Source organism: Symsagittifera roscoffensis, chromosome 1 (genome assembly GCF_963678635.1).
Source record: "Symsagittifera roscoffensis chromosome 1, txSymRosc1.1, whole genome shotgun sequence".
Taxonomy (NCBI): Eukaryota; Metazoa; Xenacoelomorpha; order Acoela; family Convolutidae; genus Symsagittifera; species Symsagittifera roscoffensis.
The window spans coordinates 86850461-86877639 of record NC_087062.1 but is presented as its reverse complement, the minus strand read 5'-3'; the positions used below and the strand labels follow the sequence as shown (position 1 = coordinate 86877639).

Below are 27179 nucleotides of genomic sequence, written 5' to 3'. Positions count from 1 at the left end.
TTGATTTTTTGACCGTATTTTTTTGAGATTTTTTTTGTTTTTATTGAAAACTACTCTCCCAAATCTGACATATCGGGTTGAATCGAAATTATAGGTTGCTTGAATTCCTTCTGCATGAGCTGCTTTGCTCCGTTTCTTACACAAATAAATATGGTTTCGGAAATAAAATTTTTAAGATGTTGACCGTTTTTTGGATTTTTCTCCGTTTTGTTTAAGAAAAAATAATTTATTCAAGTAAAAATAACTTTTCGCCGTGCCCAGTTTGTTTAAGAAAAAAAGTTATGGCTTTCAAACAAGTCAAAGTGTAAAAACTTACAATTTTTTGAAAAATTTTTGATTTTACGCGAATACTACCGTACCAATTCTCAGGTTGCGTTCAATCGAGAAATTCGATTTTGGGAGTCTTCTAGTTTTTTCAACAATTTTTTTTTTGATTTTTTTAATGTTTGTATTTTATCGCATGTGGTGCGAAGCTCCGCTTCGCCTCTGCGTTTAAGTTTTTCCGCTGTTTGCTGATTTCAGCATGGTGTGGAATATAATTTTTTAACAACTTTTTTCTCAGTTGAGATTCGCGGGATTTGTGTTGGCTATAGTGCCACGGATTTTAGGACATGAAGGTTTAGTTTTTTGATCTCGATTTGTTTTCACTGAGATTTTGGATTTCATCTTATTCTTATTTCAAATTGAAAAGTTGGTTTACAGAAATTCGTGTTAACGGAGCCTTTTATTTATTTAATCTGCTTCAATTTTCTCTAGAAAAGAGTTTGTGATTGCTTAGATTGTTTACGGTTATGCTCGGATTTAGATTAAATCATTCAAAAATCTTTGAATTAAGAAACAAATGACGCGTTTCTTCTATTATAAATTATCTGAGTGTGTTTTGTTGTTTCACAAAAGATGAGAATTGTGTGAACAGGTCATATTTAACTTATGGCTTGGTACATTTGCCTGATTTTTTTCAATTTATGGCTCATCGGTCTAACCACAGTTATCGATACAAAATTATTATTTTTCTTGCGACTAGCAAGGGCCTTGCTGTCGGGTATTTTCCTTTTCCCTTTTTACACTAGCGAACTTAAAGTGTTTTACTACGACTATTATCTTTTTCTAAACTAAGTGGCAAATATCGGTGCCACGTTTGGGGTACCTTGACGGCTTTTTGATAGCATGTGCATTGACATTCGAATTGTGATAAGTTGTCATAGTTGATACATTTTTAATTCATCAAATCAGTATAACAATAACAAAAACTCGACTTCAGAAATTTTCTAATTCAATATATCTCGCAATTTTTTGAAATGCATAATTTATATATAATTTGGCTTTATTCTTTCCAATTTTTACTTGCGAATTTAGTTTGGATGCCTTTAGTTTGTTTTTATTCCAATTTATTACTTGCAAAGTTGAGTCTATTTCTATTTGATGCCACTTTTGCTGCATAGCATTGGCGATTTGTTAGCATATGTAGCTGCTTTATTTGTGACTATTGCTTGCCGGTTGTTAGGCGTTCGTTGCCGAGAGGGCAGGTTGTGAGACTCCACTTATCGAAGTCGCAGGTTTGAAGCCTATACGTAACAAAGGTTTACTAATTCGAGGCTTATTTCTATTTTTTTTAGTTCATAGAGCTGCTGTTTTGTGTTCTCGCTAGTTTCTCGAACTGTTTTCTTAACCTTGGAAAATATAGGTTTTATGTAAATCCAAATGGGTTCTCGTGTCTCCTTGTTGATGTTGTTTTGCCTGGAGCAGCGCTTCTGCCACGAAGATAAAAGTCTTGAATGGTTTGTATATATAGTTAAGTACAAAATGAACCAATATTGTCTTGGTTTTTGATAGTTTTCAGCATTTATTGCGAAAATTGTTTGTTTTTTCTTAAACAGTACCCACACTGACGGCCCGTTATTCTATTCACTGATTTCTCCTGCTATTCTGGTTTCGTCCCCTGTTTTAGTGAAAGCTCATGCGGTCAAATGGGGTGTTGTTTGCCGAGCAAAACTATGGTAGCGAAAAAAAATGTTTCTTCATCTGTAGAACACATCATTGAGACGTGAAACTTTTTCATAGGCGAGATGAGCCAGTTTTGAGTCGACACTGACCGCCAGGAGTGAACTCAACTGATTTGCCAGAAATGGTCTTCACTCGTTAGGAAGTTGTTTGCTTCGACAGGGAAGGGGGTGGTAGACCATATGGAAAAATAGTAGGGTGGTGGTTTTAGCGACACAGCAGGATAATACTGCCATAGTGGAGTTGAATCACTTCTTTTACAGCAGTTGGGTCAAGTCTGCTTAGATTTCTCTATGGGAAGTAACCGTAGCGGGCTCATACTAGGTTGCAGCGGGCCTTGCGGCTGAGTTTGACTTCGGCTATGGGTTTGAGAGAAGAATCTCATTAAATTTGTTGGATGGGACCTATCTGATGTACTTACACAGCTTACGTATTGGTTACTTTATGGAGAGGTTTCTGTGTGCTTGAGTCTTCTATACTCAAGTCGATAGATAAGATTATTTGGCGCATCCCGTGACTGTGGAAAGTCTTCAGCATTGCTCGGTTTGATTTATGGGCTTGATTGGTCTGGTGGCTTTTGCTTTCTTTGGTCTGGCTGGTTTTTGTAGTACTAGGAGGAGAGGAGAGGAGATGAATGCGGGGGATAGTGGCAGTAGTTGACAATCAGAGAGGTGAGCTGTGTAATTAATTTTGGCGCATCCCGTGACTGTGGGAAGTCTTCAGTTTGCACTTTCTGTAGTTTTTGGATAGAATAGCAAATGGCCTTCACTATAGAATTTTTGGTTCCCACAATGATATAATACCCTCTGAAGTCCTGGGTCAATTTGTTGGAAAAAAGGAATTTAGAGGGTAAACAGGTAGAGTACAGGGAAAAGGCGCTTTTAAAGTCCAAGACTGGTCGGATCAATACTTAATATGCGTGCTTAACAGAGATTCCCTATTTTGACCCCAGGTGGATCCCGCGAGAGCTTTTCAAGCAGAGCTTCTTTATTTGCTTTAAATTGTTTAATTTTTGTGTTGATACAGAATTTGACGAAGGCATTAATCCAAGGTCATTTTAATTATTTTGGGATGATGTTAGTAGAGTGGTTGTTTCCTGTTTTGGATACTAACTGGAAAATGGGTTTTGTAATTTGAGAGTGACAGAATAAAAGCATGAAATAAGAGAGTGACAGAGTATTTGGAAGGAGAAAGTCCTGTGTCACTTTTTTTAAAGAAAAAATGGAATTTAGAGAGTAAACAGGTAGAGTATAGGAAAAGGCGTTTATACATTCAAATCTTCTGTTGATCCTTTATTGGCTCTCTACTCCACCTGCTACTCCTTCCAATTTAACGAAGTTGGAAAGAACTATGGCGCAAATAGCTTTTTTCCAACGCTTTTTTCTGCTTGGTGTGATAAAAGGACCTGACGTAAAAATATAATTAAGGCATATTAGACAGTCATAGGAATATAGGCTAATTGGACAAAAAAATTTGTAGAAAAATTACTAGAAAAACTTTAAAAAATTTGAAAAATGAAGCTAAAAAACTCCAAAAACTAGTTTTCATAGCTTAAATTTAAGTTTTAAGGCCTTAAAAGGGCATAATTCGGCTGTTGTAAGCCTGCTCGCTTGCTTTATCCGCTCGAATTAAGACGAAAAATCAAAAACTTCAAACCGGTTTTACTCGACACTGGGAAAATTTTTTGAAAAAAGTTTAATGTTCGAATCACGAGTGAAAGGGGCTTTAATATGACTCAACCCAGTCCGATGATTTTTTGTGCTACCTGATTTTGCATGGAAAACGAAAAAAAACTAAAACACACCCGAATATAAAGTTCCTCTCCATTTTTCAAATGGTCGGAACAAAAAGACACGGGGCTTTCTTTCGATTCAGGGATTCTTGAAAATCGCCCCGAAGTCTTAGATGCAAATATTTCTTAAATCGGCAGAGAAACCCAAAAAATTGGTAGAGAAACCCAAATTTTGTAAGAGTGCAGACTCTTGTCGCATTTTTATCTGAAAAACTCGGAAGGAAAAAGACAAGACACTTCTTCGGCTATAATAGAGGTAGGTTTCTCATCAATGTTGTACATTCGAATACACGAAACCGTCTCGATCCTGAAAAAGTTCATGAGGTGTTTTTGTATGCGGCTTCTCAACTCTAAACCAGTTGCTGAATGATAAGTTTCGTGTGATTTGTTTTTTTTTCGATCTAATTACAAAGTTTTTGGAAGAAAGTTTTACAATGGCTTTTTGCGTAGTTGCGTTTTGTCGAATGAGAATTTCACGAAAATGGAATCTGCTCAGCTTTTTATTAGTTGGTTTTTTGTATTCATGTTTATATGTGGTTTTACACAAGCGATGTACCTCCTTGTTCGCTTGTGTAAAAATCGATTCCGTCTCATGGATTGACTTCTGGGAGAACCTTCGATTGGTTAGTACAGCAAATTACGCTAAGCTTCGATCCGCCTATGTGCTCAACAGGGTCTTCTCTATCCATCATGGTTTTTATCACAAATAAAGCGACAAAAGTTTTTTTGAATCCTCAGCGGTATTTGAGGTAATTTGACAGGGCAACAAGTGTTTTGGCGAAACTTACCCAGACATATTGGGTGCGACAGGTTGAATTTTATTATTTAAAAGATCTATTTCGTTGTTTTGATAGCATCCCGTATTAAGTTGCAATGATGTCTTTGTATGTCTTTGTATTTTTCTTACTTAAGGGATATAACTCACGAAGTTCGTAATTAGGAATGAAAATCGTTCCTTTTTTGATTCGTTTCAAAGTTTTTTGCTTTCAGAAGTGTGTGTGAAGTGTTGTCAAGCATGTTGTCATCTCTGCTTGGCTTGAGTTGTTTCGACGACATCCGGCGACTCAACTGGCGCCAGGGGTTGTACCAGGTGCTCAACTTCGCCATGGTAGTCTCCTCCGCTCTCATGATGTGGAAGGGACTCATGGTGCTGACGGGCAGTGAGTCGCCTATTGTAGTGGTCCTTAGTGGATCCATGGAGCCAGCATTTCACAGGGGTGACCTGCTGTTCCTCACGCATTACGAGGATTCGCCTATTAGAGTTGGAGACATCACAGGTTATTTTTAAGATTTTTTTTCGATTATTGCATTGCTTTTTACAGATTAAGCCTGAAACTCGTGTGGTATAAAAATCAGTTCACTTTTTCTGAACAATCGCAATTTTCTGTGATCAAGGTTTGTTTTGGTACGCATTAGTGTTTCTATTTGGCGATGCGAAATTCCATTAGAGTTAGCTATATCCGCTTTATTAAATTGCATTCATTGCTGCAGGATTAATTTCATTAGAGCGTATGTGAGTCTGGTTATCCAACAACGAGTGGAAATGGACAAATGTTTTTATTCTTGTATCGCAGATGATATAATATTGACTTCCAGCAACCCAAAGGCAACTAAAATGAAAAGTTAAGAACATCTGTCAGATTCATATTGTATCTTTTTTTTCAGTGTTCCGCATCGAAAACCGTGACATTCCGATAGTTCACCGAGTGATCAAGGTACACGAAAACAACACTGGTTACGTCAAGTTCCTTACCAAGGGAGACAACAACAAAGTCGACGACAGAGGCCTCTACGCAGAAGGCCAGCTATGGCTAGAAAAGTAAATCTATTCACTATTTACATGACTCAGAAGTAGGTGTTCATCCGAGAGATTATTTATATACGCAGAAATAGCCATTTATTCAAATATGATTTTAGCGAATAATGTTTCTCGGGTAATTTTTTACTGGAATTTTCGGAAAAGTTAAAAAAACAATGTTTTTTTTGAAAGAAATACAGTATCGGAAAGTTAATTACTGTATTAAAGAAATAAATATGAAAGAAAATACTGTATTGCTGCAGTTGACCTGATCTAATGATTAATTTTTTCGAGGTTTCATTTTTTTAGCTTTGGTCCAAGCTTTCATTTGAAGATCCATTTTGCAGCAGGCGATCAATCTTGCACTTGAATATTAGTCGAAATGAAATTGACACGTAGTTTTGGAGTTTTCATATGTAGACTGAGTCATGACTGAAATCGCTTTAACCTTTTACCACTCACTTCGGTTTTTGGTGGTCCATGTGTTGTGGCGTACGGTATTTCGCTTATGTAAACCCCCGATTCCAAAGTGACTCACCATTTCAGTTCAAAAAGAGAAGACAAACCAGAATGGCCAGTGAGGAGTTTTCGCTGAAATGATTTTTTAGATATTAAATTTAGGGTCGAACAGCTGTTTTGATTACTTTCAAATAATTATCCTCGTCTTCTACTGCGAGTATGATTGCTATTGTGAATAACGATGTACAGTCTGCAAGCACACATCCCTCATTTCATACGCGTCAATCAGCAGACAAATTTGATATTACTCAATTCTGATTGGTTGAAAAAGGCGTGAGGATTTCAATTTTTCATTCAAAACTGGGTCCAAAATTACTTGATTCAAAACAAGTTTATATAAATTGAAATACCGCACAAACTGTGGTAGGTTAGGCTCCACACAAATTGGTGCCACACAAACTGCGGATTGTTCCTATGATCTCTGTGTTTCCAAAATATTGCTATGATTTATTGATAGTGGCAATAACTCCACGGAGGGGTTCCAGTGTCATCCACCTCCTCAAGGTGGGACCGGCTGCGGCAAAATGGATGACATCTTTCTCCCCAACGGAAAAAAGGCCCAAGGTTGAATGGTGGAAGCTAAGCCGGGGGCTAACTTAAAAAATAACTCCAGGAAAGACAATGTTTTGTGTTTAGGAAAGACGTTTTAGGCAGAGCACGTGGGTTTGTGCCCTACGTGGGAATATTCACAATCCTCATGAATGACTACCCCCAGCTGAAGTACTGTGTGCTCACATTGCTAGGTCTCTTCGTACTCCTACACCGTGAATAGCAGTCGACCATTTCATGTCAGCAATTCATTCACACGCAGTTTAATAAGTGCGCACTGTGAACAAATGCATATCCGATTGTTCCACCATCACTTACAAAATCAAACTGTTTTTTTTTTGGAAAAATAAAAATAGAGAAAAGTAGGTAATCGGGTGAACCGTCGGATATGTATGTTAGCCTCAATGTTAAATCTGCTACGAGCAAAGCTAAACTAGAACTGGATGGGGGCTTCTTCAATTATCAGTCGTTTTGGCCCTCGAATTTCAGAGAGTTAATGTAATCAAGTATAAATTATGTTTGAATGATTTTTATTTATTTTTGCTCTTGATTATCAAGGTGCAACTTCAGTGTTTCCTCAGTGTTTTTGCTTTAATTGTTTATTATATTGACTTGTGTAGTTTTGGTTCATATGGTTTTGAGAAATGAATTCTAACGAAAAGTGTTTTCAATTTCATCTGAGCATTTAAGCTTAAATTTCAAAATATTTGTCATGAAAAGTTCGTAATCTTTTAATAGTTCCGAAGTAATGAGTATGATACTTAGATTCGTTCATAGTTAATTTATTTGCCTTCTTTGGCAAAGTTGAACTTCTTAAGGTTAGATAGGGAGTCCATCATTTCGATTATGTATACTACGATTAATGTAATTTCAGCTGTATTAGTAGGTAAATTATTCCTAACCGCTGCGCGAGGAAATGTAACGGTGTTAAAAACAAATTGCTGTTAATGGCACTTAATGATTCTGACCATTTTACAAAAAGGGAATTAATTATGGAATAGGGTGTGGTTTTCAAGTGTTAATAAACGAATTGAGTTTTCGAACTAAACATGGAAATTTTCACTAAGATTTCCCGGTGTCAAGAAAAACCGTTTTTTTTAAACCTTTGTCTAATTTTGAGTAATTGAAGCGGGCGAGATGCTTTGTAATAGGCTTATGACACTAGCAATCAGCGTAGTGTATTAGTACGAACCTTCTTTTTCACTTATTTGGTGGCTCCTTTGCTATAATCACGATCTAGCATTAGTAGAAATTTCATAGAATTTGTTCTCTGATTGATTTTTGGCTAGTGTTTGTGATGTATTCTGCGTGCGTGACTGAGTGGTTAGCGTGTGAGACTCAAAAACTCTAGGTCGGAGATCTAATCCGAGATGTAGCCGAGTTTGTACTAATTCGAGGCTTATTTCTACGTTTTTTTTATTGCAATTTATAGAAATGTTTTTTGTCGTGTTTTCGCTAGTGTTTACGAAGCGAAGCTTTGCCTCAGTGTAATAGTTAGTTTCATATTCAACTTAAACTTACTCTTACTTAATTTTTTCAAGCCAAATAATTATGGCTTAATGTGTGATTTTTTCTTCTCGGTCTTATCTACCTCAAAGAAAGCTTATAAAGAGTCATATGTCGTCTCATTTCAAAGCCCATTTAGTCGAGATTCGGATTTCAAAAAAATGAAATAATTTTCATTGCGAAAAAACTGAAAAAAAAAAAAACGATTGGAGACTAGTTGCATGGTCTGAATCGAAACATGTCTGGGGAAAACTGAAATTCAGTAATCATTGTAAACAATGTCATTGTATGCGTAAGGCAAGTTTGATCATATCTTTACTGCAAAAGTGATGTTAGAAAAGTAAGGCATTAATTCAAGATATTGTTTATTACGATTGCGATAGCAAGCGTTGTCAAACCGGAATATACTTTTTTTGGGTTATAACAACTAGTGGCATTATTGCGGTGGTAACACCCATGCCTGAGAGACAAATCACAGAAGTTCAATTTATGTCGGCACCTGTTTCTTTATCGAAACTGAAAATTTTTGAATGTTCTACACTTTCGTGTCTGCTAGTTTTGTCGGCTTAGGTCCCGCATAAAGGTTTGGTTTGTTTTTAGCTTTTTGAAAGCTCTTTGTAAAGTTTTTAATGGTGCAGGTAATTTTGTTTCAGGAATTTTTAGTCCTTTTTGCAATTTTTTTTGTTACAAAAAAAAAGATTTTTTTTTCTTCATCTTTTATTTTTTTTTCATTTCCCGGTAATCAAAGTCATACATCCTGTATCGCAAGTGATTCGAAGCTCCGTTTCGCCCCTGGGTCAATGTGAAAGATGTTAAGTACTGTTGTTCTACCATTTATTTTGCCTTCTGCCAATTACTTTTTGCAATCTAGAATAGATTTTGAAACTAATAGTTTACTATTCGATAAAAAAAAATGGATTTCAACCTCTTATATTTGAAAATATTTATTGAAATCTTGTGATTAGCGGATAGTTTATGTGACAGTGAAGTCATAATGCTGGCATTTTACGTTGTGCTTTGTGCAGTCGGGGTCGCAGTATCCGTCTCTCACCGGGAACTGCATGAACTCCTTGGATGTCACCTCTCCCGACAGAGAGTCGGTTGTCTTCATTGACTTCTCTATCTGTGTGTCATGCACCGGACAGCTGAAGTGGTGCTAAACAAATAATTGAAGTGGTGCTAAACAAAGACGAGTGATTAAATTTGGATCCCTGATCGTTTAAGTGACGTTGAACGATCTGACATTGAACGAAGACACTTATTTAGGTCGTGATGGTTTTTGGAACATTTTGAAAGTTCAGAGAACCGTTTGGAACCAGTTCTTTCTATTATTGTTCCGAACATTTAAAAGTGCAGACGAGCTTTTTATTCGGGTGTGTTTTAATTTTTTGCTTACTTTTTTATAATTCTTTTTGTTTCCACACAAACTCAGGTACCAAAAATATTCATTGAACTGGGTTGAGTGATATATCATATTAAAGTCCTTTCTGTCGCTTTTTGGTAACTTTCGAGCTAAGGTGAGCGTCAAGTCTTACAATAGCTTATTTGTGCTTAATCTAAACCGTGAAAACTTAGTTTACTCGAGTTAAGTTAGTTTTTGGAGTTTTTTACCCTCAATTTGGAAATCAAAAATTCAAAAAAGTTTCGGAAGTTTTTTTAAATATATTTTTTAGTCATTTCTCTACAAAACCTGTTTTCTTATTGGCCTAGTTTACTATGACTGTCGCATATGCCTATAATCTATTTTTTTTCGATCAGATCTTATCACACCTCGCAGAAAAAGCGACATTAGTTAAAAATTTTTTTTTAGGACTATGGTCGGAACATTTTGTACTACATGCACAGTAACCGGCTCTCTTGTTACCACATGTAAATGGCTCATTAATCTATTGCATAGCACGCTGTGTTCTGCAGAATAATCTATTCACTTTAAAAACTCACAAAAAATACATTTTGAAAAAAATTGTTTGTTTGTTTGTTATTTTGGCAATGATAACCTTTGGTCGAGACCTTTGCGTTACTCGATTAATGAAAGTTGGATCTGGTTTAAAAAACCTAACTGATTTGATGAATTTGTCAAGGAATGATGGTGGCTCCTGTTGAGCTGTTTCGTTATCTACTGAAATCTCGGTCTCTGGTCGTAGTATGCCGGTCAGCAGCCAGTTGTCTGAAAGTCAAAATTATTTACGCGAGCGAACCATTTTTTTTCAACCCAAACTGCAAACTTCAATACCAAGTAATTGCTAAGCTTATTCAGTATTTAAACAGCCTATGTAACATCTAGTTCTATATCCGCTTGCTCAAAGTTAATTAACTGCTTGCGTGTGGATTTCACGCAAAAAGTGCGAGGAGTTCGAATCACGCAGTCTCGGTAGATTTATTACTTCTTTTTCAGACTTATCGCATTTTTTTCATAGCCCGGATTTGTCGTTTTACAAAAGTTTCTTAGTTAGTAGTTTCAGTTGTGTTCTTAGATTAAAATGCTGCATTGTTTGCGTATAAAAAGTTGGTAATATTTATAAAGTTGATTTGAATTTCTCACCGAATACCATTCTTTCGACTACCAATTTTTCCTCCAGCTCGTCATTGAGGATGACTCTGATACCTTCTCCCATAAATATGCGACTGATGCCTCCCTTCGGCCTGGGAGTTTTCTCCCACGCGGTGATGTAACCTGGAATGTTTCGACTCCGTACAAGTTAAGTTTAGTTTCAATAATGAAAAACGTCAACAAATGATGTATGGACAACATTTGGATGGGTTTTGTGTGGTCGAAAAGATAGTTGATCATGTTTTTCATCAAAAAAATGAAATCTACTTAAAAATTTGGAAAATAGTTTCATTTTGATGCCCCGTCAAGCTGGTGTCGACCCCGGATGTATCGAACAAAAATCTTAAGTGCCGCGGGCCAAAAGATTGATTTCTTGAGTTTCTGGAGTTTTATCTGAAGGGTTTCTATTGAAATAATCTTCTAAATATATAGGTAAGTCAACTAAAAGTCGACTATGGACTTGATAGCTGGCTCAGCAAATTGGTCCTTAGGAATCTTTACTTTGATTAAAGGTCTACAGCCATTTGGTAAAATTGAATGTTTTAGCGGAAAAAGTTCAATCTATCTAAGCGCTTAATTGACAAAAGTTATGGCTTAGATGATGTTTGAGGCCCAATTGAAACGATTTTGAGTCAGTTTCCTTTCTTATCTGAAAGCGAGTTCAGTTTATCATTAGCACTTGCTGGTCTTTAACATTAATGGATTTGAACATCAAATAATTAACTAGAAGTGGAAGGCTTCCTTGGAAGGGGACAACGACGGATTTGATGATACGCTTTGATATCAAGAAACTGATTAGAGATGATGCATGATGTGTTTTGAGAGTGAATCGGAAAATAACTCTTCTGCAAAATTTTCTGAATGTGTAAAATGATGATTTTTTGAACGAAATTTCACATTTTTAAAAAATGTCCACTCATTTTCCAATTTTGAGAATTATGAGATAAGATTTCAACGTAGTTTTAACTGTTGAAAAAGAATCCGCGTTTTTGCATTTTCTTTCTTTTCAGGAAATTATTTCTATTGACGCATCCGCCTGGATAGTTTGTCAAATGAGGCTTAATGAAGCTAATTTGTTGGACAATGGGTCGATTTTTTTTCTTTAACTTGTTCAGTTAAAATTTATGATACGCTTGCGAAATGCAAGTGTTGTCAAATCGAAACATGGACAGAAACTATTTTTCAGGTTAACAACCTGCTTGACAAAGTCACTTGAATCAATTGGTCAGCACTGTGCTTTCGTCATCAATAGACATATCTTGAGATGTCTGCATCTTAAATACCCCTTTCTCGTGGAAATTTGTTTTTATGTTAGTTGTAAATTGATCGATCAACTCTGATTTGGTCTATTTGATTTGTTGCCATCTTTTTGTCGATTTTTGTGCTTTAATTGGTATAAAAGTGTTTGGCTCACAGTAAATTGTCTTAGGCGATTCATACTGGATCGTTTGACGGCAAAATCAGTTTTCTTTACGCTTGTGTGTTTATTCTCATGCGCGAAGGACCGAATCCGCGAAAAAACTCGTGAGCGAATCACCGAAAATTAAATTAACCGAAAGTCAAATTTTAAAAAGAAGCAATTGCCATTCAATTAAATGAAGCAATTTTTTGCTTCTTGTATAACGAACCTCTTTAAATATAAATTTGTTCCAATTCGGCGGCGTCAGTGACAATTTGCAAATTAAGCATATATCTGCCGTTTTTATATTCGGCCAATGTCAAAACTCATTCCCTAAAAATGTTTACTTTCCTAATTTTAGATTACTGAAAACTGATTGGCTGATTTTTATTTTCGCGCATTCGGTCCTTCGCGTATGAGGGATTCCACCTGTTTGTGTGGCTTAGAGTTCGAGTTTCAAAATTTTTGATAGCTTAAACTTTTTTGTAACACCGTTTTTTCGACTCACTTGTTGTCTGCTCAAGTTTTGTCGGCTTAGTACGCTGCTAATTATTGTTCCGATGGTAATTCAACACTGGCAGTTGTCTTAAATAGCATCATTTTTCATTTCCTTGAATTGATTTTATGCACGAGACAAACATCATTATACTGGATAGGCGCTCTTATTGGTGTGTGTAGGTCGCTAAAATCCAGACACAAGTCTTTAAACGTGTTCAAGTTTGCCGGCACGAGCAGAGGAAACATAATCAAAGGGAGCGGCTTTGTTACGAAATTCTCTTGAAATTCACAAAATACACAGTTTGGCCTCGTAATGATGAAAATTATGTTTTTTTTAATATTAAATCAAAGCGAGTTAGCATTTTTTTGTCTTAGTTTTGTCGGTCACGTTTCCATAGGTAATCGAGTTTTTAAACAAATTTTTATATGGTTTTGGTGTTTTATGTTGAAAATGATTTTTTTCTTAAGGACCTTGGGAATTTTTACAAGGGTTTCTCAGTAATGGTTAATATTTATATAGTAAAATTTGCACTAATCATTTTTTTCAAACAAACTTTTTAAAACAAATTTTTGTAAAAGACGATCTGTTTGCCTATTTTTCGTAATAAATGCTTTCACCTAGGCTGAGTGAATGAGGAGGAGTAGAAGTGAATATAGTTCTTACAACGGATAGATTTTCTTCTCAAAATTTTTCCCTGTCCATTGTTTTCAAATAACTATTATCTCGCAGCTTTATGTTTCATTACTATATTTGGTACATTATCGTTGATTTTTAAAAACGGTGTAATAGATTCGCTTTGCTTCTGTGAATTTTTTTTGCACAATTCAAGAATCCGCTATTCAATTGCGACCAGTTTTTAGCTGAAGTCACGTTCATGAAGGAACTGTAAATCGCTAAAGAAGATCACCTGGAGGTCTTGGATAGATACATTTTGAAACCCGCTTCTGTATTCGAATAACTTACCACTATGTTTGTCGTACCATTTTTGAAGTTGACCATAGTCCAGAATCTGCTCAGGGTAGATTGTGATGAATCTATCTCTTGTTATAGTTCCGCAGCAATATCTGTTAATAGTGGGCAATTTAAATGATAGTAAGACGCGGTTACGATGAATGTTAATTTTCAAATTTTAGAGAAAGAAGTACTAGCCCCCATTTTTCCAAACGTTTGCCTGGCATAACTAGTCTTTTTCGGCGTTGATTGCTTCGTTTAATACGGGTTATGTCATGCTATGGATTGATAAGTTTTGCTCAAAGGCGTCGATCATTTGTGAATGAGTCTGTGATTTCTGTACAATTATAAAGCATGTGAGTTTACTGTATATTTTAGTATAGAATCGAGTTGATCAGAAAAATGAATGACGAAGAAAAAAGTATAGATGAATATTCAGTTAACAATAATGTACTGATATGCTAGCGCTGGTTTCAAAAGTATTACCATCAAAATTCAAAATCTTTTTTTTTAATATTGCTTAAAAACTAATCAGCTGGCTTGTGTTAGGGCTGTGTTGGGAAAGTTTAGAGTTGAGAAAGCGCTTACAAAAGTTTACTTTGCAGCGAAACACAGAAACAATTTTGTAAGATCCAAGGATTTCTAACAGAGCTTTCAGGGCTAAAGGACTGAAACGGGGACAAAATGGTCCTTATTTTTCAGTTATCATACCAACTAAAAGTGCTGCTGAATTGAAGTATTAGACGCATTAAAATTTGCCACAGCACAGTTTCGAACAATGTTGAAAAGAAACGAGGATAGCCGGTTGCTGTGCAAGTAGCACAGAATATTCCGACCATATTCGTAAGAAAAAATAGAACATTTTTTCTCTTCACATTAGTGTCGTTTTTAGTGGTTGGCTTGATTCGAAAATTGTACGATCAAGTAAAAAAATTATTGAATTAGACATTTGAAAATTTGTCTTCAAAAAATGAATAAAAAACAAAATATTTTTAAAAAATATTTTTAAAATATTTTTGCACAATAATTTAAAAAAAAAACTTTTTTTGCCAAATACGCGCTATAAAAACATGGAAAACTAGTTTTTGTAAAGTAAAATCAAGGTTTTTATCCTAGAAGTCTGAAAAAACAGTAAACTTCAATATAACGAGCATCGAAACTAGACTAAATCTCAAAATGTTCAGACCCATTTTTCTCGACACAGGGACAACTACTTGAAATTTTTTTAACGTTCGAATCATGGTTGGGACAATAATTTTGTGGTTTAAAAACTCATGTTGAAAAAATGACACGAAAGCCTGTTTTTTACTTATAGTTACCCTGATCAGGGTTGAATTATTTTTGACGACATAGTAGTCATCCTGGGCTGAAGGAAACAATAAAATGATGTTGCCGTGAGTTTGAAATCACGAGTTTTTGCAGTGACGTAAAAACATGGTAGACTGAAACATTGGTTGCACCATCTCGATTTGTTTTCAGATTGGTAGTTCCCTATGTCTTCAGAACAAGAGAGTTCGGTTGGTTCCGAATCAACCCCCGCCTCTCCTGCCGACAACAACAGGGAGGAAGAAGAGCAAGACCAGGAGATGAAGAGTGAGAGTGGAAGTGACCTCTCAGAGGCGGAGGCGGAGGGGGAGGGCGGTGAGGAAGAAGACGAATCGTCACCCGTCTCACCCTCAACTACCAATGACAAAGAAAGCAATGTGAACAGTCCTCAGGGTAAAAATAAGTATTTAATTGTGTCTATCGGATATCGGTTGATTCGAGAAAGACGGACCGATTATAGACTAAAACTAGACTTGGACTCGCGGCATACTAAATCTTGTCTCAGACTGGTGGAATACTTAATTTAGGCTCAGACTGGAGGAGCTTTTTGCGACGGTTTTTAATGTATTTTATAGTTTTCTACAAAACTAACCCAACTTCAATTAATTTTTGGGATTGTTAACTAGACAGAGTGGCGGACTAAATATGGGCCTTCAAGATCCAAAATCAAATAAGTTTAAATTTAATTTGGAGTTTTTTTTGGCTGTCTGGTTTCTTGCCTTGCTTTGAACAGCAGATAGTAAAGCAAAATGCACCCTAAAAGAGACAAAAATTAAGAAGTATTACTGATCAAAAACTTATGAAAGAAATTCAGAAGAAGTCAATGTCAAAATTTCCCGCGAGAGGAAGATGGAAAGGAATAAGTATCGCAAAATGCTGAGAAAAGAGCAGGTGCCACATGCACTTTTGTTTTATTTCTTTGTGAAATCGTAGTTTTTAAAGTGAATCATTCTACTCATTTTTTCACTCTGTCATTTTTTTTGTGATTTAATAAAGAAAAACGTGTCTTAAGAAGAAAAACGTTCAGAAACGTTAGTGGAATTTAGATACTGAGAAAAACTTCTTTAGAATTTTTGAAAATTGATCAAACCACGACTCAATAGGTATTATCACTCGACTCGATCTGACTTTGCTTCTGACATTACGTTAAAAAATAGTTCAATTAAACCAAATATAAAAATTTAAATAAAAAATTAAATGAAAAAAATTGATCGTACTAATTAGGTTAAGCTTGATTAATTTGGTTGTTCTACAGTTTTTTTGCGCCTCTCTACGGATAGCGTGTTGTTGTAGACAGTCTGAAAAAAGAAATACTTCTGTTATAGAGTCTATTCTCGGTATAAATGTCTGAAAAGTTTTAAAGGGATTTAGAGTCGATTCAAGCAGTCCTCGCTGAATGTTTACTTATCGGTCTTCGAAAAGTGGGATTTTTCGAAGTTGGATTTTTGGAAGAGGGATATTTTGGCATTTGAGATATAATTGTATGCAATATAGTGACGAACTAAATATTTTGTCATGTGGGATGAAATGGCGTAGAATAAATAGCATTACCACTAAAAAACTCGATCAGTCATCACGGAGTGTTTCAGAATCGGCAAATATCAAAGCAGAACAGACTGAAAAGACGCCAACTAGTCCAACAGGCGGAGACGGAGGAAAGAAGAAGACGCCGACGAAAGTGGTGGTGCCTAAGAATGCGGGAGACAAGAAGCAACTGGATGATCAGATGGACAAAGACAGGACCAGTCGGTTTGAGTTCCTCCTCAAACAAACGGAGATCTTCTCATTCTTCGTATCTTCAGGTACAGTTGAACTTGATTATCTTTTAAGTAAGCTAGTGCTGACATGTATAGAAGCAGAGTTTTCAATCGGCTTGTCAGTTTGGCTGATATAGGCGAGTGACATTATGATCATTTTAGGTTTTTAAGGTTATCAAATGATCAAATTGATTAACGAGGTAGTAGGATATGCTGGGCGTATGTGTGCCAAGATTCCAAATCATGGGATCAGGCTCCTCGTTTTGATTATGCATGTGATAATGACCCGAAAATTAAACAATTTAATTCAACCCTACCTTATTGCTAGTTTGCGCCGACGTGAATATTAACACATTGTTTTGTGTTGTTTGTAAATTTTCGGAGACGGGTCGAAGCATGTCGGCTTTCCCTCTGTAGCGTAGAGTTCAATTGGTAAGTGTTTTTCACTTATTTTCCAGACTTACTTTGTGTTTAATGGATTGCTCATGAAATATTTTGAATGATTGCTCTTTATGGAGATTTATTTCGCGTATTTCAGTTTGGTTTATTAACTATTGAGTTTGGTGTATGTTCAATACAGGGGTGAATCTAGGATTTTCTCGAGGGAGGAGAGGGGAGAGGGTTGGTTGGTCGGATTTTCTGAGCTGTCCCACGTCACCTATGATGACCCTATTTTGACCAAATTTTTTGCGCCGCCGGCGAATGCTTAAATAAAAAAACGGGCCAAAAAAGATGTTTGTATCCACTTTTTGGAAGATTTTGACTACAAAATCGCGCTTTATTGGAGCGCGCTCTCCCCTCACAATTAATATATAGAACAGTTTTAGGGTCGGTCGGCCAAAAAGGGATGTCAAAGACCCTTTGGATGGTCAAGGAGTCAAATTAGCTACCGGTTCAATAACTGATCTATTAAAACACGAATAGCTGAGTTTTACTTATAAAGTAGTTCAGAGACATCTACTGAGCTAAACCGAGTTAATACCTAGCTAATACTGCGCTCTGCCTCAAAAGTTAAGAATCATTAGCGGCTTTGGAATGTTTGAAGGGCCAGTCAGGCAAAAATTATTGAACAATTGTTAAATATAAACTGTCATTTCAATTGAACTTGAGTTGTTTCTGTTTAAAAGTTAATGCGCTATACAGACTCCAATATTGTCTTTTCAGGTGAGAAACCAACGCCTGGTGTTTTAAATGCAGCTTCTGCAGATTTAGCAGCAGGAACATCGGGGGCAGATCCCAAGAAAGCCTCGTCCTCCAGAGCGACTTCAGGGAGGAAAATAAGAAAGAAAGACATGGAAAAGGTCAAGTTGAAGGCTGTCGCCGGAGACCACAGGCACCGCAAGACTGAAGAAGAGGAAGACGCGGAGCTATTGGAGGGTATAGTGGAGGAAAAGGGGAAGGATGGTGCTAGTGGTGGCATCCGGTTCGAATCTACTCCGTTCTACATCAAAAATGGAACTATGAGAGACTACCAAGTAAGCGATTATGGATTCTTGCTACTAAAATGATTTGTGAACTTTTTTAAATCACTAGTTGATCAAATGGAGAGTATATGGGTAACTTGCAGAATCTTGCTTTTCCTAATTATTTTGTTAATTGTTATAATAATGGCGAATCTTGCCCAGACATATCGAGTGCGATAGTTGAACTTGATTCTTCGTCATCATCATCATCGTGTTTATTTAGGCTTTCTTTTCGTAATAAACGCTCTAAAGTGGGCTGGCACAGTTGTTGAATTCGTTGTAGAAATGTTCTCTGAATAGGTGCGTCTTCAAATATTTCTGGAAAATCACCAGATCTGTTCTGATCGCAGGGATAAAGGTAGGTAGAGTTCCAGAGTTTTGCGCCAGCACAATCGATGCTTTTCTGTCCGAATGCTGTCTTCTTTTGTGGAATAGAGAGTTTGAGGCATTTTTGGGGTCTTTGATCTTTAGTATTCAGTTGCCATGGTTAAGTGTTTTAATAGCGTTATTTTTATTTAAGTGTCCATTATTTTATGGCTTGCTTTCTGTTTTATGAAAAAAAGTTTCATTTTCTGAACGGCGTATCAAGTCGAAATGGTCGCACCCGATATGTCTGCGAACATCTCTGCCTTATAAAGTAATCGGCGGTGGTGTATTTACAATTGGAATCGAACCGAATAATGATTGTAATTGTTAATTGAATCCTTGCACTAGTTATTGTTTTGGACGAAATCGAAAAATGTTTAGGTGCGTGGTCTGAACTGGCTGATAAGTCTGCATGACAACGGAATCAATGGGATCCTGGCGGACGAGATGGGTCTAGGGAAGACATTGCAGACCATATCTATGATAGGATACCTCAAGTTCTATAAGCAACTCAGTGGGCCCCACATAGTCATTGTGCCTAAGAGTACACTGCAGAACTGGAAGAATGAGTTCGAAAAGTGGACTCCGGATATTAAGGTAAGACCGATGACTTATGAAAGGTTGCTTGATAATGTAGATAACGGTTTCATTTTCATGCGCGCAGTTTTCAATAAGTTATTTTTTTGCTATAATTGTGCTGCTCTATTAGAGCTTATAAGCCTTCCCCCATATTCGCAGTTGCTCATCTCATGTAGTGGCCTTCTGTGAAAAAAAAATAACAGAAAATTTGGAAAATAACTAAATTTTTTTGTGCGATGTGCTATTTTTTTTGAAATTGTATTCTTTAGTCATTGTGATCGGAAACTTCTGTCGTAATTTTACATCAAATAGCTCTCTTTATTTCGATTAGAGTTATTGTTCCGACTTTCGATACGAAAGTAACGGAATATCTGTGCTCGGGTGGGTTTTTTTTCAGACAAATTTCTACTTTTTATCTAGCCATTTTTGACGGAATTTTTTTAAATATCATTCGAAAGGTATTGTTGTCCTGAGCTCAAATTTGAAAAGATATTTCACCTGTGATCATTTTTCGTTAAGTTACGGGGGTTTAAAGATACCTCCCAGTATCAGCAAAATCAAAAAAAAATTAAAAATAAATTTTTGCTCCGGCTTTAGTAACAAAATCAACGATATACATGTGCTCGGGTGGTTTTTTTTCTTCAGACAAAAATAGCCATTTTTGTCAATCCATTTTTTCAACTAGCCATTTTTGACAATTTTTTTATAGCATTCAAAAGATATTCATTCTTGTCTTGAGCTTAAAATTGAAAAAATTATTCAACTGTGATCAGTTTTGGTAAATTTATGGGGGTTTAAAGATTGTCATTTTGGCCAATTTGGGACAATTAACGCGCGATATATTTCGCGCTATTAACGCGTAAGCGGAGAGTTAATCCGTCTTAGAAATTGTTCCAAATTGGTTTAAAGAAGCTTATTTGCCGTAATTAGTTTGTTACCAGGAGCAAAATCTATCCTTTTGTACTTTATATGACGTGTGGGGGGATGATTTTCAATAAAAAAATTTCACATTTTAGAAAAAAAATTTCTTTTATTTTATTTTATTGAATTTTTTTAATGTTATTACTGCTCCATAAACCTTAAAAGGCAGTCGGAACATTCAGGGCTTTGCACTGATACGAGCAGTCTTGTTTATTTTTGTAAAAGGAATTTTTACTGTGTTTGTTGATTCATCTTTTTGTTGTTTTTTGCAAAGGTTGCCTTTTTTGTATCATACACTTGCCTGCTCTGTGAGTCTGATGCAATTAAGTTTTTTTTCTCGCTGAAGCTCTTATTCGAAAAAATTAGCCGAAGTTCATGTTTCAGGCCGTCTGTCTGATCGGAGGCCAAGAAGAGCGAGCAAGACTCATCAACGAGGAGATTCTAGGTGGCAAATGGGACGTTCTAATCACTTCATATGAGATGATCTTACTGGAGAGAACTTTCCTCAAAAAATATAACTGGCGCCAGCTTGTAATCGGTATGTTGTTGTAGTTTTATTGTTCCGACTTTCGATACGAAAGTAACGGAATATTTGTGCTCGGGTGGGTTTTTTTTTTCTTCAGACAAATTTCGACTTTTTAACTGGCCATTTTTGACGGAATTTTTTTTATCATTCCAAAGCCATTGTTGTCTTGAGCTAAAATTTGAAAAGATATTTTACCTGTGATCATTTTTCGTAAAGTTATGAGGGTTTAAAGATTGCCAGTTTGGCCATTTTGACCAATTTGGGACAATTAACGCGCGATATAATTGGAACCTGATCTAAACTACATTTTATGATTGGATAAATTAGATATTTTACCAATGTAAAGTATTTAATATTAACCAATCATGATCCATCTAACTAACAACCCACTTATTTGTAAGTGCTGAAGTTACTTGTAATTTCAGCACCAGAGAGATTTGAATTTAACTTAGAAATTAGTTGGACTCTCCCGAGTGCTTCAGCAGCCGCAATAAACCAGTATACCCTAGATCTATTGAGCCTAGCAGAGACTAGTTAAACAACCTGAGACTAGATAGTATAAGAGTAAGATTAGGATCGGTATTAGACTAAGAAGTTGCACGAATCTATCCGGCCGAAAATAAGATAGCGTGACGAGCAGACGGTGTACCCTATCCGAAATTACTCTATGAGTTATACACTCAAAATCTAACTCATCTGGTGCGACCATAAGTCTCGAACAAGACCTTAATAGCTTAGAATTAACCAAAATAGATTAGAAATTAGACAAAAACATTTACAAAATGTTATACGACAATAATTTAATCGAAATGTCTCTACGACTCAATAGATCAAAGCCAATATTCCGAACCATAACAGAACTACCCGGAATTGGAAGAAGACCTCGAACCAGAGACGACATACGACAAAGTAGAAACTTGCCATATAGCTATATGATAGTTAGGCAAAAACCAGAACAAACTTTTATATTTAGAATACTACTGGCAATGAATTTAGATTTTCATTTGCAAACATAAAACCTTGAAGTTAATCTTCAAAATCATTTCAGGCGCTAAACAAAATTAATAATATACAATAACGATTGATAAAAAGATCTCAGATCGTTTTCCTAAAACTCTGCAGTAATATACAAAACATGTTTGAAAAATATTTATTGAAAAATAAAAATAAAAATTAGTAGCATGACAATAAATGGTTAGTAATCATAAATCATCCTGTTGTTCCAGCTTCATCACCTAAAACATAACAGCAATCATAAACCCACTAGTATCATAAAACACTAAATCTTTCCTTTACACAAATTTAAAATTTTATTAAAACTTAAATTCACTTAATTTTAAAATCAGATCATCAAGGCTTATCCTTGGATCTTAAATCATTTTCTACTTAATTAAATTTCAAATTTGATCATCAAGGCTTATCCTTGGATCAAACAGAACAACTTTGTTCTCACCCACCCACTTAGCAAGTGTCTAACGACCTCAAACGTCGATTCACTATCCAACCCTTTCTAAAGACCTAAGACTAATAGAAATTTTTAAACAAAAATAATCATTCAAATTAGGATAAACAGTGAAGAACTTCGGTTATTCATCCTTCACTTGACCCCCCCTCTTACCAGACCCAGGATAAATCTTAGACTTAGTAAGTTTAAAATAGTATCTAACGAACTACTCGCGTTCTAATTATACCTGAACCTTGTGGATCGATTTACTATTCTCCAACCTTTGAACACAATCACTACCCCTAAGTAAGATTAAGTAAGTTAACACCTTAACTTATACTAGTCACGAGAAAGTAAAAATCATTCTCCGGAATAGATATACTGTTCTCTCCAACCCTGAACAAATAGACCCAGGTTAAGCTAACCAAAAAATCGTAAGGACTAACAGTTTAAGCAATTAGAATTCACTTAACACCTTTTTGCATCCGTCATCCTAAACCTTATGTCATTTAAAAACCTAGGAAATAAACAAACAATCGTTTTACACAATTGTGAAATAGATAACAAAAAATACGACCTTGTAATCACACCTCATACACAAACAGTAGGATACATTCGAACAAAACGACAAACACTAAAAAGAAAAATAATAACGAAACAAAGACAAATAACACGAAAAAGATTTTCAAAAAATCGAAACGCATTTTCAGAATCAGAAACCAACAGTTTAGACGAACTTTACAAACTAAAAGAATCAATAGATAAAAATTGCCCACTTCACGATCAATTATATTTTTCTGACTCAGAAACAACTTCAAATTCATCAAAAAGAGGAAAAAGAAGAATAAAAAAGCAGTATAAACATAAACCAGTACATTTATACAATTGGAATCAACCAATTCGACACATTAATAATTACATATTAACAGTCATCGAACGAAAAAATGAGCTCAACGCACACCCCAGGTGACGAAACTCCAGATGATGATGAAATCTTTCCTTTTATAGTAGATGCAACCACTGATAGAGGACAGCATATATTTTGCAAAATTTTACTATTAAATTTATTTGAACCCGGAATCAGTCCATGTAAAACAGAGTTCCCAGATGTAAAAATCAAAAGACAAATCATAGACCACTACCTAAAAGATATATGCAACATAACACAACAGTATGAAATCTACTCCATAGAATTCACCTCACCAAACCATAATCATAGAAAATATACAATTCAAACAGACGATCTTGATTTAGAATTTTCAAAAGTTTTTTCAGAATATATAAAAAGCATTCAATACCATAACTCACAAAGAGCAAACTCCATTTTCACTAATGAAGTTTTCGCAATAATATATAGTTATATTTCGATATTAGAAAACGAAATCCCAATAACAAATGTCTCACCGACAGAAACATCTAAACATTTAAGAGTACGACATGAAATCACACTACTCTCTAGTTATTTAAACATTATTAAAGAAAATTTCACGAAAGACGACGTTTCACAACATACAAAACACGATCTACAAAAAATTTTGGCATGGTTCATAATAGATTACGATGATACCGCTATCACAGAACAATCAGATTATGTTTGGGACCCCGAATGGTCTCATCCCGCATTTATAAGCTTCCCACAATCAATCTCAAGTCAAACATTAAGTACAATATCTTACATAAGAGATTATGTAAGAGTAATACCATTCACCATTGATGCAACACCATTAAACTATAATACATTTTTGCCCGATACACAAAATAATAGCTTAAACTCTACAGTCATACACAACGAAAACCTCAATGGAACTAGGAATCTTACTCAACAAGATATCCAGACACCATCACACTTCATAAATGAAGAAATTGTACACACAACAACTACACAACAAAGTATTTCACCAATACACCCAAATTTAACAACACCAAGAAATACAAATCCTTCACAAACACAAGTAACCTTACAATCAACCGTTAAACCTTCGGTTGCTCCAAAATATTCACATATGGATTACCAAACATACAGACCCATGACAATACCATCAAAAACACGCAAAACATTCACTAGAAACAACTTTGCAGACCATAATTATAATTATACACATCCATCAAAAACAAATTACCAACCACGAAGAAATTTTAACCAGTATACAAGATCTCGAAACTGGGATAACCCAATGGCCCAACCTAATTCAATAAATTTCCAAACAAATCCTCCACAGGATCACAGTGAAAATTACCCATTTTTTCAACAAAATAAAAATAAGAAACAGACATCTTATCAAATGGATTATTTATCCTCAGATGATGATTTCTTACAACCAGACATATTTGCACCATATACTCAAGAATATCGTAGACAAGGAATACAGAAAACACGTACAAATCATAGAAATTTTTCTTCACAACCGATAGATGCACAACATCAACAACCAATTCAACAACAAAATCTAATTAATACACAATCTTTTCAACCAATTCAACAACAAAATCCAATGACTGCACACTCGTATCAACCATCACAAATGCAAAATGAAATACCACTCCCATATTATCTCCAACAACATGAAATAACAAGAAACCAACTTTCAAATTTTTCTCAAATGCCAAATGCAGCAGAATCATTACAAATGACAATGAATCCATACCTTATGGGTGGATCATCAATAACATCAAACAAACCTTTAATGGTTTTCACAGGAACAGACCCTGAATACTCTGTAGAAGATTATTTAAATGCAGTAACAGCAAACCTGATTTTAAACATTGGACCTGAACCAATTAATACGCCACTACATCAAAACTGGATACATCGACGCACAGCGTTGATACAAACAACCTTAGATGGCGCAGCCCAAAAATGGTTTTCAGTACTACCTCTAGAAATAAAATCAAACTGGAAAAGGTTTACACAGGAATTTTCAAAAATGTTTGACTCTGAAAGAAACAAACAACAACAAAGAGTTTTATGCAATGAAATTCGCAGATTACCAAACGAAACCATCAAGCAATTAGCAGTAAGAATCGAAACACTAGTTCGAAAAGCATATTCACTAAATACACACGACTATAAAAACACAAAGATGACAGAAATCTTAATGATGACCTTAACACCACAATTAAGGAAAATAGCAATAAAAAAGAGAGCATCCCATCCTTCCTCAATTCGAGAACCCGATTTAGATTTTCGAAAACTAGTAGACAAATTAGAACAAGCAGAAATCACGATGAAACTAGAAGAAACGGAAAATCTGAAATTACAATACGTTAACAGAATTGAAACGACTCCCACTAATATAAACAATATACAGGAATCAGATACAGACCTCGTTGAGAAAATCACTGAAATACTCAATATTTATGAAAAGAACCCAAACTTTAAAGGCAAACCATCTTTCAAAAAATGGTGTAATTATTGCCGACGATACGGACATAGTATTTCCGAATGTAGACAAAAACAGCAAGATAGTCAAAATAAACCTCACAAATATAAAGAACCAAATAAGTCATTTTATCAATATATGAAGAAAGATCAAAATCTACCAAACAAAAATGTATATAGCAACAATAGTTCCGGAAAACCACTTCCGAACAATACAAGCTATACAAGAAATCAATCCCCATATAACTCAAGTTATAGAGGAAGATCGCCAGAACGAAGAAACACACAAAATTCATCACAAAATCACTACAATAGACCAAATAGTAGAAATAACTACTCCAGATCTAATTCAAACACAACACAGTTTGCTTCTAGATCTAATTCCCAATCAAGAAATAGATACTATCCAAACAATCAATCACGAAACTCATCATATAATAGAAATAGAAACTATTCCAATAATCGAAATAGAAGTTATTCAAACAATCGAAATCAATATTATCCAAATAACCGATCAAGAAATAACTCATATAACAGACCAAACAGCAATTATCAAAATAGATCGCGAAATAATTCACAAAATCGACATTCAAGTTATAATAACCGTTATAGAAATTATTCCCAATCACCACACCGGAATAATAATCACTATAATAACTCTAATAATCGTCACAGAAGTAGTACACCTAAACATCAAAGACAAATCAATCAAGTACAGTCTAATCCAGAAACAACATCAGACCCTCCAGGTATTGATGACACAGTAACTGATACGTTACAACTCAATCAAATAAACTGTACATCATCAGATTCAGAAAGCGATACAGAAAACACTCTTTCTATCAATATGATAAAAGTCGAAAATGACTATGAATCTGTCATATATGAACAACCTTTTTCATCACACATATATGAAAATCAATCAGAATTTCTTCAAAATTATTACACTACACCCATAAATTCCACACCAACGACGCAAGAAACGAATGAAATTAACACTACAAATCAAACCAATAAAAATATCAAAACAAAATGCTTGAATACAAACCACATCTATCAAAATATACAAAAAGAACAACCCAAAGAAAAAATTTGGACAATACCATTTCTCTTAGAAAGCCCAAGAAATAAAGAATTTCAACCACCAGACCTTGAAATCGATTTTTTAATTGATTCAGGAGCAGAATCAAACATAATAAACATTCCCACATGGAATGAAATAAAAACTTTACACCCAAAGCTAACACCTCTTGAAACCTCCAGTAAGCTAGCAACAGCACAGGGATCAACATTGATAAACTACGGAAAAATCCAATTATTTCTCCTCCCCACCAGAACAATGGAGCAAAGCAAAATTTTAAATAAGCCATTTAAACAAATATTCCATATCACTGATATTAAATATAATATCATTGGAATACCATTTATTTCGAAGTATATACCAACAATTAACATACTAAATAGTAAAATATTAATCAAAGATAAATATACAAAAACAAAAGAAACATCCTTAACATTTTTTCAAAGATTAAATAAACAACCACCATTCTTTTCAAAATTCTACCCGATATTTAACCAACAAAGAAAACACTTGAAACCACTATCAGGAAACATCTATAACTTTTCAATTAAACAAGTTCACCAATATGATAAGGAACAAAACAAACAAAAATTTTATATGTCAGATTTTGAATTCAAACCTATTCATAAATTTTTCAAAATCAAAATTTCTTCAATAAAATATTTGAAAAATTCGAATTCAGATATCATTTCCTTACATGTCTATAACAACACACCTTACCAAGTAACATTACCTTTAGGACTTTTAGGATATTGTGAAACCAACGCTACAA

The 27179-nt window shown here is 35.1% G+C and overlaps 3 protein-coding genes across 3 annotated transcripts in view; 2 read left to right on the top strand and 1 right to left on the bottom strand.

Moving 5' to 3' along the window:
* The first annotated feature begins 4786 nt into the window (after positions 1–4786).
* On the top strand, positions 4787–7320 carry LOC134851556 (signal peptidase complex catalytic subunit SEC11A-like). The gene is made up of 3 exons (XM_063867693.1): positions 4787–5070; positions 5459–5612; positions 6747–7320. Exons 1-3 carry the CDS (start codon positions 4809–4811, stop codon positions 6880–6882), a joined length of 552 nt encoding a protein of 183 aa, XP_063723763.1. The 5' UTR covers positions 4787–4808; the 3' UTR covers positions 6883–7320.
* Positions 7321–9096: 1776 nt separating this feature from the next.
* Positions 9097–14016, bottom strand: LOC134851546 (uncharacterized). Its single transcript, XM_063867680.1, has 5 exons — positions 13764–14016; positions 13578–13678; positions 10708–10839; positions 10226–10332; positions 9097–9321 (listed from the first exon to the last, which is right to left on the bottom strand). Exons 1-5 carry the CDS (start codon positions 13790–13792, stop codon positions 9139–9141), a joined length of 552 nt encoding a protein of 183 aa, XP_063723750.1. The 5' UTR covers positions 13793–14016; the 3' UTR covers positions 9097–9138.
* Positions 14017–15048: 1032 nt separating this feature from the next.
* The window catches only part of LOC134851537 (chromatin-remodeling complex ATPase chain Iswi-like), a 29998-nt gene continuing 17867 nt past the window's right edge, over positions 15049–27179 (top strand). Inside the window, exons 1-5 of the mRNA XM_063867670.1 lie at positions 15049–15284; positions 16481–16693; positions 17813–18123; positions 18859–19074; positions 20362–20515. Coding sequence (XP_063723740.1) covers positions 15059–15284; positions 16481–16693; positions 17813–18123; positions 18859–19074; positions 20362–20515 — 1120 coding nt within the window. The 5' untranslated portion in view covers positions 15049–15058. The remainder of the gene's footprint in view (positions 15285–16480; positions 16694–17812; positions 18124–18858; positions 19075–20361; positions 20516–27179) is intronic.